At 47.4% G+C, this 12,901-nt stretch overlaps 1 protein-coding gene across 1 annotated transcript in view; it reads right to left on the minus strand.

Moving 5' to 3' along the window:
• The window catches only part of OC90 (otoconin 90), a 31,768-nt gene extending 20,399 nt beyond the window's left edge, over positions 1 to 11,369 (minus strand). Inside the window, exons 1-3 of the mRNA XM_060127744.1 lie at positions 11,315 to 11,369; positions 1,556 to 1,621; positions 179 to 235 (exon numbers count right to left, since the gene is read on the minus strand). Coding sequence (XP_059983727.1) covers positions 179 to 235; positions 1,556 to 1,621; positions 11,315 to 11,369 — 178 coding nt within the window. The remainder of the gene's footprint in view (positions 1 to 178; positions 236 to 1,555; positions 1,622 to 11,314) is intronic.
• Between the last annotated feature and the right edge of the window lie 1,532 nt (positions 11,370 to 12,901).

Here is a 12,901-nt window from a genome sequence, read left to right on the forward strand (position 1 = left end):
TGCGCTAAAGGGCACCACTACTCTCATCAGGACCTGGGTCACATTGTGGGAGCTTGCTGACGAGGCTGTGGGAGCTCAGAGGGCAGAGCCCAAGGCCCTGGTAATTTCCTTAGATTTCCCACACACACCCCACGCCCTGACACCTGGGGGAGTAAAAGCAAGTTCAGATTTAACTTACCAAAAATTTCGGCCACTCCTCCCACGTTTTTAAACACCCCGTTGAGGAAAGTCATATCTAAGTGGAAGGAAGAGAAAATAAATTAGAGAGGCTTGAGGTCTCCCCCTTTCCCTTCCCTGTCCATCCCCTGTGGGAAGAGTGAGTAAAACCCCTTCTGTAAAGATAGATTTGACCTTGGGCTAACTTTCTAGTAACACAGGTTACCATAGAAACCTGATAAGATAAAAACCGTGAACTGTGTTTCTAGACAACAATGCTCCATGATAAAAAAAAAAAAAAAAAAAAGGCCCGTGGATGGTGAGGTGTATCTGAGGAACTACAAACACCTGGTGGGAAGCCATCATTTTTGGGTCTCCATCCGCGTGACGACTCATTCAGGTGGGCACGTCCATCCTGGCATCCTAGAAATTATACCTATGCGGTGGTTACTAGGGGTACTGACTCTTGTGGAGAGTGAAGCTTCTAGGCCAGGGCGGGTCCTGGGGCTGCTGCACGTGAGCCCCGTTCCCTTGTACCTGAGTTGTTACCTAGGGGATCCTGGACTACTGTGTAGGTTGCTGCCAGGGGTTATCTCGATAAAGAAGAATGGCTGGCATGGCACACAGTGCTTCCTGGCCCCGAGCCTGCTAAACGCCAGGTGTGGCCTGTGAGTCTAAATATCTACCTGAAGAAGACCTCCTAGTGGGCATTGCACTTCCCATGGGGGTGATGCCGTTTGGAGAGAGGCCACTAACATTCGTGTCTGGATGGGACTGATCACTTAGCTTGCGTGGGTTCCCGCACAAATAGTTCGGCTGACTCAGCTCACCTCTCTGCAAGGTCAGAAACGAACGCTTAACTCAGGGTTAACCTCACCAGCTAGTTCACGAGGTATTCTATTCTTCAGCGATGCCTGTATAAGAACCCACCTGAGAAATATTTACAATCCATCACCAGGAAAACCTTCCATTCCCCAAGGAACAATTACAGGTCCCTCCCTTCTGATAACCAGAGGATACATCATATTTTTACATCATACATCATATGATGTAAAATACATCATATTTTTCTTTTCGTCCTGCCTTTTAATGCAGTCACTACATAACCCTCATTCATCAGCCCATTTACTTCCCTCTTCTAGTTTCCCCTTTCAGCTGACCTGTGTCTTTGATGAGAGTTTTTAGTGCTTTATCTCAAAGGAGAGACCAACAGTGGGTCAGACACCAGAGTAAACTGTGAGAGAGAGGCTTTTGAGTCTTATTCAAATCACTTTACCTACAAATGCCACAGCAGTAAATGGCTCTAGGGTTTACTCAGAAGGGATCGATTTCTGTGCCGATATCCTAGACAGCTTTCTATCCAGCTAGGTCTCCTAAGAAAAGATCAAAGGATGCTTACTGATATTTTCTGAGAGTCCTGGAGGCAGCTCCCATGGAAGATGTGGGGTGTCCAGAGGGTGGGCCACTATAATCGAGGAGGAGAGCAGGGTTAGCACCAACACTGCCGCTGCCCAAGTGCTGGGCTACAGCTGGGAAGTGGTGGCCGGGATAGCAATGAGGATGCACATAAATTCAACTCTAGACATATTTTTCTAGTACCTGCTATGTGCCAGCTCTCTGTGGTCACCTCGTGAAGAAAATAAAGGAGTGGCTGGGTAACCCAGTGTTTTGTATTAGTTGGCCCTAAGGGAGTGGCTTTCTGGTTCAGGATGGGGAGGTTTAGGGGCTTACCTTGAGGCTGTTGTTACACACGAAGCATACAGTTTTAACTTATGTTGCATGTTTGTTTGGAGTTACTTGAGATGAAGGATTGGTGGAAATAAAAACAGACATGGAAAGGACCCCAAACTCCAAGTAGTTTATAACTGAGGACAGGGGTTTCCCCCAGACTATCAGCATCAAACTCACCTGGGATGCAGGCTCAGTAAAAGGTACCATCCTTGTGCCCTCACTCAAGTCTGATCCAGCAGGTCTGGAGTAAGGCTCAGAAACAGATATTTTTAACAAGCTCCCCAGCTGGTTTTAAAGTTGATGGCCTAGAAACTGCACTTTGAGAAATGTTGCTTGGGGAAAACATGATGATTTCTACAGTACCCAAATATTACCACCAACCTCAGTTAGTGTTTCATCAAGGTGGGAGGATGGGCAATGGGGACAAATGGATGGGAATTGGAATCTTAGTTCAACCAGGGACCAGCTCCCTAGAGGCTCAGAGGGCTTACAGACTTGTCCACGCTCACAGTGCTTTCCCCCCTGGTTATATGCAGCATATGAGTAGCCTGAAATGTTGAAAGATTTTTGTCTTTCTTCACAAAGTGGTCAATTTAATCAGGCCCATAAGTTTGACATTGTTTGGAAACCTGCAAATCTGAAAGCCACAAAGGGTTGGCCTTCAAAGAAGCAGGTTAGATTAAATTTATTCAGGAAGATGCCCCCAGTTGGCCCTGTTTGGCTTAGAGCAGGTTTCACGGCCTAAGACTATTGATATTTGGGCTGGATAATTTTCTGTTGCGGCTGTCCTGTGCATTTTGTACCCCTGGTTGATATCTGGGGGACTGCAGTGAGCTGGAACAGCTGGGATCAATCCCTCTTGGATGCCACACTCCAACCATCCTGAATTGCTCTCAGTTCCATGAGTGTGCCCCGACCCCTGGGCCTTTGCACAGGCCATGTCCTCTGCTGGAGTGCTTTGTCCATGACTCAGCCTGGCTCAGCTACTCACCATTTAAGCTTAGTTTTAACAATACCATGTGGAAGTCTTTCCTCTCTCCCTCCCTCCATGTTGGAAGACTCTGGCTAGTTGCCTGCCCTCTGAGCTCTCATGCCCACTCCCACCTTCTGGTGACCTCTACCATGGTACTATTCATGCTGATTCTCAGGGTCTCCTTACTTGTGGGTCTCTGGCATTAGACTTTGAACACCTGAGGGCAGGAACCTCATCATAGTTCCAAAGCCTAGCACCTCATTTGGCGTACTGTTTGCTGAGTGGATTAAAGGAAACCATGAAGAATGACTTGGAAGGGCTGAGATGGGAGGCCCAGAGCCCAGTAAGGTTTAGACTGACTGTACTTGTCCAGGACAGAGAAAACAGGAGTCTTTCTTAAGACTCAAGACTGCAAACCCAAATCTCTCCAGGAGTCAGGCAGATGATTTAAACAAGTGGTCCAGTGCTGGGAGACAATAAGGATTGGTGGAGACTGTGGAGAACTTGAGAGCCCCAGGTCACAGTGGGAGGGACAGCTGTCACTCAGCCCCAGGCCTTGGGGAAGGAATCCCACAATCCAGATCTTAAAAAATTTGTTGGAAGTCTGGAAAATCTTCCCATTTTAAACTCTTGGCTCAAATTTTAAATTAAAACAGCAACAAAAGCAGGTTGCAGGCTGATTTTAGTTTGAGGGTGAAAGGAAGATACTTTGGGTGTGTGCAGAGGGGCTTGGTGGGGTCAGTACGCCACCTAGGCCAGCCAGGCAGGGCTTGAGCTGACGTACACGTCTCAGCTTTTGGTTCCAACCACGGCTCCTCTCTGCCAGGTTCTCGGAATGGTTCCCAGGGAGAGGAGTTCCCTCCTGACTGAGCGCCACGGGCTGTACGGCGACAGTGCTCTGCACAGTGCAGGCTTTCAGACCAGGAGGGAGACTCACAACTTCAGTTCTGGTCGAGCCCTTATCACAGAGCCCGTGTAACTGCTCTGGCACTTTCTACGCTGGCCACAGCGGGCTCAGGAACTGCTTAGTTAGCATACCAGCCAACAGCTAAGAGTATCTACTGCCCACTTAAGCAGCGATTGTAAAATATGGCCTGCTGGGCTTCCCCGGCGGCGCAGTGGTTGAGAGTCCGCCTGCCGATGCAGGGGACGCGGGTTCGTGCCCCGGTCCGGGAAGATCCCACGTGCCGCGGAGCGGCTGGGCCCGTGAGCCGTGGCCACTGAGCCTGCGTGTCCGGAGCCTGTGCTCCGCAACGGGAGAGGCCACAACAGCGAGAGGCCCGCGTACCGCAAATATATATATATATATATATATATACACACACATACATATATATATATGGCCTGCTCCTTGTTCATTAGTGCACTGGTATTTCCTTTGTGCAACTGATAATAAAATTTCTGCTCTGGAGGGTGGGGAATGATCTTATTACTGACATGGGCTAATCAGGTATGTTTGCCCCCCTACACTCCCACTTACTTTTCGGGATATCGGTGCCCACGCATTTTCATGAGCAGCTATAACAGTCACCCTGGATTTTATTTTATTGTATTTAGTTTTATTTTTTCTTTACATGCTGCAATATTTATTCCAAAAATCTTTAAGAAAACCCTACTTTCAGCAGGGAATTGTTATAACCAGTGAACATAACGGAGAGAGATGTTTTCTCTGAGCTAATAGGAAACTGGCCCAGAAGTGAACTATAGCAAGAAGATTGATTTGGCACTTAGAAAAGAAACTTTCTAGACCTAAATAGACATTTCTCCAAAGAAGACATACACACGGCCAAGAGGCACATGAAAAGGTGCCCAACACCGCTAATTATTAGAGAAATGCAAATCACAACTGCAATGAGGTACACCTCCATCACCAAAAAATCCACGAACAACAAATGCTGGAGAGGGTGTGGAGAGACGGGAACCCTCTGGCACTGCTGGTGGGAATGTGAACTGGTGCAGGCACTATGGAGGCTCCTTAAGAAACTCCAACTCCAGCAAGTGCTGCGCCCTGAAGTCTAAGGCAGTGTTTGCACAGAAGCCTCAACCCGCATCCCTCACGGCTGCTCCTAGCCAACAGCTCAGCAGGTATTCATGGTGGGCTGGGTTCCTGGGGGACGCGGGACTCTTCTGATGGACTCCTCCCTGGGGGCCTTGCCAAATTTCCTTAGACACACCTGTGTCTGTCTAGGATGCGTTCACCACCACCCCTCCCCGGTCTGTCCTTCACTTGCAGAGCTGTATGACCTCTCCCAGACTTTCCTGGTTGACACTCCATTTTTTTAATCACAGTTGAAACCTTTCCACACTTAATCCTGTCCTGTCATCAGAGAAGACCCAGACTTCTTTGAGAGTAGCGTGCAGGCAGAGGCCTCAAAAACAGACCTTTCCCCCTACAATGTCACGACCAAGAATTGGCGAACTGGGGAGGTGGGCGGTCTCTATGGTGGCCACACACTCACCCCTGCAAAACTGGAACTGTAGGCACGGCACATCTAAACCCATATATAAAAGGGTATGTTTGCACTTAAACTTTCTATGGTTATACTTTTTTTTTTTAACTCTAGGTGTTTGTGTTTGAAAATAAAATCTCTCAGGACAAACACAAATGTCTGTGACAGGTTATCATAACAGGATATCATGATCATTTTTAGTATCACAATGTAGTAGTAAACTAAGGGGAAACAGAGTTAAAGCAAGAAGGACAGATAGAAAAATGTTTAGTGGCCTCAATTTTATAAAGAAATTAAAAATTTTAAAAGGCATGTAAGTGGGGGTGGGAGGACGTAAAAGGACAATTTTGATCAAAGGGAAATGTATCATTTTGGAAGAAGAAAGTGTTAGACAAGAAAAGAAGTTTAAAAATTATAAAAATGGGTTTTGGTAAATGAGATTTCATTTAAAAGGAAAAAAATTAGGGAAAAACTGTAGAACATTGCACAATTTGGTCACCAAAGATGAGGTGAGTCAAGATCATAGCTGGGATCTTTTTTTTTTTTTTTTTTTGCCACGCCGTGCGGCATGCAGGATCTTAGTTCCCTGACCAGGGATCGAACCTGTGCCCCTTGCATCGGGAGCAAGTAGTCCTAACCACTGGACCGCCAGGGAAGTCCCATAGTTGATATTTGATCAAGACCACTTAAGTTCTTGAGAAAGTTTGAGGGGCTGATACATCAGCCCCAGTTGTTCTAGCAATGGGACCCCAGTCATGACCAAAACCTTTTAATAAGAAAGAAGCGACATATGAAGGAAGTAAATAATCAATAGAAGCCCAGCACATTCTGGAAGGGGTTGACCCACTCTGTCTCAGAGGAAAGGTCCGAGGTGGTGTTTGGAAGGATTTGAACTTGAAGGGAAGACTTTGCATCTTATGGAAAGTGGTTATATTCTAATTTCAACCTACAAGCTTCTGGACGACATGCAAACCTCTTGAATTATCTCCTAACTCAGGTCCTGGTCAAGATAAACGATCAATAATATTGTGGGTTCCCTTTGCTTCACTGTCACTATTGGGATTGGAAGGGAACCACAGAGAGGGGAGGGTCAGTGGGTTGGTCCAGAGTTTACCTGAATATAGAAAAAGGAGAAAAATGACAAGATAAATGAGTGATCTCAGCAACGACAGTGCCCAAGCAGTTGCAGGAAGGAAAGAAGTGATTTGGGATGTTTAGCTGCATAAATATGCAAATAAGAAAGCGCATAGGAAGGAGCCGGAAGACTCAGATTCACAGCTAAGATCCCAAGTGAACTCGGAGTTATTACGCCGGCTGCCAAGGAGCTTACTTAGATGGCTTTCAGGTTTGGTGGCATGGGCCCCAACTTTCGGATGTGGGGTTGGAAGTGTTTGCTTTTACACCAGAGATGCCTCCAGAAGGGGCAAGGGAGCTGTTGCATGTCAGGAAGGCCAACACACTCCAAGGGAATCAGCAAAGCAAGGGACAGCAGCCCCTGAGCAGCGGGGGAGGAGATGCAATACCGGGTGGAGAGGACCTTGCTAACCCTTGCCCTTTGTTCTCTGGTGCCCACTTACCCCCATCCCACGTGTCCATGCTCAAAATATCAGCTTTAATATCAGTATTAACCCTCGAGCTTATCATTCATGTTTGATTTCCATCACTCATTAGGCAAGGTGATAAAATTACTAGTAAGCAAATCAGATGGAATTTGACAAGACGGCCCAGGGTTCATTGTATGTAATTATATACTAAGCCAGAAATACAGTAAAATACCGTCACTCACCGCCTTGCGGGGCCATTAGCATTCCTACAAGCAGAAGCACGATCATGGCAGCAGAGCAAACAGTGGGGTCCTGGCATCAGCTGCAACAGCGTCCTGGGAGAGAAGTCAGCATAATATGGCAAGTGTGCTTTCAGAAACCATGACACGAGACCCCACAGGAGCTGTTTGTCCCGTGATGCAGTGCAGGAAAAAGAGAAAGCCCCGAAAGTGTCTCTGTCCCAGCTTTGCCAGCGGCTTTGTTAGCAATACGACAGTAAGGAGATTATGTTCCCTCTTTGAGACTCAGTTTATCCATCTGTAAAATGGACACCTCACCGTGCGCTCCTTGAGGACGTAGTTCTGGTCTCATTTATTTATTCACTAAATCAATGGTTATTTATTATGGGTCAGGCACATTGCAAGGATCCAGGAAAGCAAAGTGAGGAAAACACACCTTACCTGTGAGTGGTTCACAGACGAATGGGAAAGGGTGGCAGTTTAACAAGTGCTATAGTTTGACTTCTGTAAATTGAATTTTGAGCAACCCATACGTTATGACCCACCAGCATTCTGAGCAGCAGTCTTAAATTTTTTTTAACCATTTTTTAATTGAAGTATAGTTAATTTACAATGTTGTATTAATTTTGGGTGTACAGCAAAGTGATTCAGATATGTGTGTGTGTGTGTGTGTGTGTGTGTGTATACTTTTACAGATTCTTTTTCATTATAGGGTATTACAAGATACTGAGTATAGTTCCCTGTACTATAAAGTAGGTCCTTGTTGTTTAGCCATTTTATACATAGTGTGTATCTGTTAATCCCAAACTCTTAATTTATCTCCCCCCCATCCCCTTTGGAAACCACAAGTTTTTTCTCTATATTTGTGAGTTGATTTCTGTTTTGTAAATAAGTTCATTTATATCATTTTTTTAGATTCCACCCATAAGTGATATCATAGGATATTCTTGAGCGGGCTGGCTCTGAACTTTTGTACCAACATCACAGAATAAATCTGGCCATCGCTTGGCAGCGCTGCCGCTAGCAAACAATGCTTTTGCATACTTTGCGGCAGTCCTAGCGGTTCAAGGAATGTGCCTTTGGAAGGGCCTGGGGGGAAGGGGCGAGGTGGGTGGGGTCAGGAACCTGCCACATTTCAACTGTAGCTGCCCTGGGATCTGAGCAGTCAATATTGAACTTCAGTAGTCACTTACGTCTATTGCCTCAAGCAGGTCAACCATGTATTTAATAGGGAAGGAACAACTTAAAGACCAGAGGGATTTAGAATAGAATAGTTTTAGCTCCCTGGGAATCTAACTCCCAAAGGAATGTGAGATGGATGATTGACTTACACATATTCAGTTTTAGAACGTGTTTTTAGGACACAGTTTGAATGATAATACAGAGTGACTATGCTACCCCAGTGGCACACACAGGGCTGCTGAATACGGTTGTATATGTTGTGCACTTTGCAAAGGTGTTGTGCTGAGTGGGCAAGTAGAGGCTGAAATGCAGCCAGTGCTGGACTCCCACGCTTGCCCTCTGCAGGGCTGTGTCAACCTGAAAAACCTTTAGAGAAAAACCTGAAAAACCTGAAAAAGTTTTAGAGATGATGGAGGTAATGTTAGCACAACAATGTGAATGCACTTAACGCTACTGGACTGCTCACTTAAAAATGGTTTAAATGGTAACTTTTATGTTATGTATATTTTACCACAATTAAAAGTGATGTTATAAACTCCAGGACCTCATTCCTTTAAACACTACCTTTCAGTGATTGGGTCATTCTTTGCCTTGGGTCTTCACCAAGCATCTCCGTATACTGGCTCATAAGGACACACTAGAACTTTCTAGGTGAGGAGCCAAGGCTCAGAGCGGTCCAGTAACTTGCAAGGCCACCTTTGCCCAAAGGCACCACGGCAGGGGGACCATGGCAGCACCAGGCACAAGATTCAAACTGCTCAGCCAGTCCGACTTGAGTCTCTGGTCCAGGTTGTAACAGGGAGGAGGCAAGTCTGACCACAGGCTGGATCTGTTTCTTTTACTTTAACCTTTGCTTTCCACTGCTTTTGTTCACTAAAAGGATACTGTCTATAAGTAATGGCCTGCCTCGGGGAACCCTGCCCCTCTGCCTAAATGTTAAAGTGCCTTTGTTCAGGGAAACATCCGGACCCTGTCCACGTGTGGATGGCTACAGGAAAGAAGAAATTAACACATCCCTTCCCTGAGGCTGGCTATTCCAGGGGATATTTGCTAAACTTATGGCCTTTTTACTTTACTTCCTCGTCTCCTCCCGGCTCTGTGCTATAAGAGAAATTGGCATCCAAACCCCAGTAAGATGGTTTTTTGGAGACACTAGTCTGTCATCTTATCAATCTGCCAGCTTTCCGAATAAAGTCGTCTTCCCTGCCTCAACACCTCGCCTCCCAATTCATCGGCCTGTCGTGCGGCGAGCAGAGCGAGCTTGGACTCGGTAGCAAGGTGTTTTACCCTCAACTGCGATGGTGATCATTAAATCTCAAATAAGCAGCCTAGTAATTTTATTCACTGTATAACTGTTGAGAGTTTTGGCAATACTTGTTGGGAGGCCCCCAGGCTGGCCAGCCACTCGCTGGGGTGTGGTGTGACACTGCAGTTGACAATCCCCAGCTGGGAGCCAAGAAAAGGGAAATTGCAGAGCCAGCCAGAGGTGACAGCATGGGCTCAGCCTTGAACAATGGGGAAAGAGACTTGAAGTGGGGGGACATGCACATTAGGATCAGGGGGTGGGATGACTCAGGGCCGCTGCTGAAATCCAGCATCCTTCTGCTGACAGAGTCAGGTGCCCTTGGGGCTGGGGCTGTGTCCACCTGGAGGAGAACAGCCTTTTCCTAAGGAGGCCTCCAGGGCTGTCAGGGACCTTGCGGCAGTGCTATCTTGTGGGACTGAGGGTCCCCAAGCCTCGCCTTGGTCTGCGTGCACTGGAGGCCTGGCTCACCAAGGTGTTCCCTGAAGACTGATTTCGCCTCATCTAGGATGTTTCTAAGAGCAAGGCCTTTCTAGCTGGACAGACCTGGGGTGGAGTCGGGTTGTGGGGGGGGACCAGGGGAGGGGGCTCAGGCTCCACCTTTCCCTTGATGAGTGCCCTGAGCCAGACACTGAAGCTGTCTTGTACTTATTTTCCTGGCCAGTAAGATGCCCACTTATCTTCCTCAGGGTGTCATGAGGATTGAATGGAGTAATCCTTCAAGGTGGGGCCTGCCTAGCATGAACTAGGTGCTTAGTAAGGCCAGCCCATGACTCATGATGGTTCTGTTTCCACACCAGGTGCCCTAGGGAGAGACGTTGGCCCACACAGGTTTGTGGGACTCTCATTGATGTGTTGTGCTGGATTTTTTCCCCAGGTAAATGCACCAGACGTTGTCCTCTGGCACTACATCTCTTTGTACAAGAGCTGAGTGCCTCTGAGTTTTTAGCTACATCTTGGAGTAGCATCCAGGGCTCAGGTACCTCTTGAGAGCATCCTCCCTCCCTCCCTTTGTTCCTCCCATCCTTACCATCCCTCCATCCTTGCCTCCCTCTTTTTCTCCCTCCCTCCCCCTTCCTCCATTCTTAACGCCCTCCCTCCACCCTCCCTTCCTTCCTTTTGGCCCCCTCCACAATCAGGAGAAGGGGGTGCCTACCGTGAAGGTCCCACTCGAAAGCTGCTGGGTGCACGATGCTTGGCTTTGAACAAGATGGGGACTGAGCCCTTTATACCCCAGGGAAAACCCTTAGTCATGCGGTCCCCCTCCCCCTCCTCACATCAAGAGGACAGCCTTTCATGATTCTGGCAGGTGGGCTGCCTCTGAGGGGGAGGAGGCATCATAAGGCTCTGGCTTGGAGCAGGTGAAGACTCCATTAAGAGGCCCATCTTGAGCCTCAGAGGAGACCCAGGCTCTAATTAGAGAACAATGGCTCCCCTGTTCCACACACCCTACCTCATCTCAAAGGCTTGGAGGCCCAGAGATTATGTCTCGGGGTCATCAGGGGAGTTCCATGAAATTCACAAGAGCTCTCCGTCCAGGAAAAGGGCTGGCTTTGTCTAGTTAATTTTCCAGCAAGAGGATCTCTGGGGTGATTCTTCTATGTGCCTGGCCTCGGGCCTGGGAATTTGATACCTCTTTCCTTTAGGGCTTTTCTGCACAAGCTGGGGGGTAGGGCGAGATGGGGCTTTGAAATCAGACATCCTAGGTTCCAGTGCCCATCCTGCTTACTCATTACCAGAGGGATATGGAGCTTGGAGCTTGTCACTGCTCAGCCTTGACTCCACATCCATGGGGAGTAATCCCATGAGGACCGTGAGAATGAGGTGAGCCAGGTAAAGGGCATGGATGGTAGTGGGGCCCATTAAATCCTAGTTCTTCCTCTTTCCTTGATAGCCCCCTTGGGAATTGTTTCCTTTGCAGATTTAACAAGGAGAGAGAACATTTCTTGAAAGCCTATTGGGCACCACAAATGTTTTGACAGGATTTTGTCCTCATCATCCTGACAGTGGTAGGATACAGCACTAGCTCCATTTTACAGATGAGACAAACAGGGGTTGTCGAGGTTTGAGGAGTTAGTCCGAGCGCACGTGTGATGGGACCGCTCTTGGCTTACAGGTGAACCTGGCTGTGAGCTGTTCCCTCCACCACTGCCTCCTGGAGAACCAGGGCTCATCCAGTGATCAAATCTGGGAAGAGCTGAGCCTTTACAGAGCCCACTGAAGGGTTTCTTCAAATCATTAGTTGTCCTTGTGCATCGAAGCTTTGTTTCGATCATTAATTATTGTTCAGTATCTCAGGTGCACAGAGGAACGAAGCTATGCCACGCCCTTCCTTTCTCACTAATACAGAAGACGCACCATCTCTAAAACGATTATGTCAAGGGCGGTAGATGGATCAATGTGGCAAAATTCATCTTTTCAGCATCTCCAGAGCCTACGTTCTGCTCAATGCCAAGGGGTAATAACAATCTGCATAGGTGTGTTGTTCTAGACATTTCTCGGGATTTGAGAAGCTCATCTTCTTCCCATAGCCAACAACAGGGTATCTCAACCTTAGCACTATTGATATTTTCGTCCACATAAGTTTTCGCTGTTGGGGTCTCCTGTGCATTTTAAGGTGTTTAGCGGCATCTTGGGGCTCTACCCACTAGATACCAGTAGCAGTCCCCCTCCCCAAGTTGTGACAAACAAAAATGTCTCTAGATATTGCCAGACAAATATCTCTGGGGGTCCAGATCACCTCTGATTGAGAACCACAGGCCTACAATATCCCTGGAACCTTGGCCTTTTCCTTCTCTGTTGATGGAGCAGGGTGAGATCAGTTTTCACAAGAACTCAGACATAAGAGAAAAAAGGCTGTTGTATGGGAGTTTCAAATTTAAGATTGCATTATGATAGCACCCTATTTCCTCACTCACACAAGCCCCCAACACAGGGCACCTATTCAGAATAGGTGGACATAGCAACATGCACACACGAACTCATAGAGATACGCAGTGGGACTAGGAAACACACACAGAATCCCTTTTGCTCCCTTTTCCCCTCCCCCTCTCCTTCCCCCTTCCTTTCTTTCTCTTGCTAGTTTAGCTAGTCTTTTGGACTTGAGTCAAGTAGACAGAAATGCACCTGTGCTTTGCCTCCAGGAAGAATCCTGGTTAAGGATGTTACATGTGTAGCTGCATGGTCTCCTTCATTGGCTGGGGCACCATAACTGTCCTATCTCTCTACCTCATCAGTAAACCACTGGTGGCCACATATGCACAAATGAGTAGCAACGCCAGTGTGGAAGCACCCCCTGAGGCCTCCTCATTGCCCTAAGCATC

Source organism: Lagenorhynchus albirostris, chromosome 17 (assembly GCF_949774975.1).
Source record: "Lagenorhynchus albirostris chromosome 17, mLagAlb1.1, whole genome shotgun sequence".
Lineage (NCBI taxonomy): Eukaryota > Metazoa > Chordata > Mammalia > Artiodactyla > Delphinidae > Lagenorhynchus > Lagenorhynchus albirostris.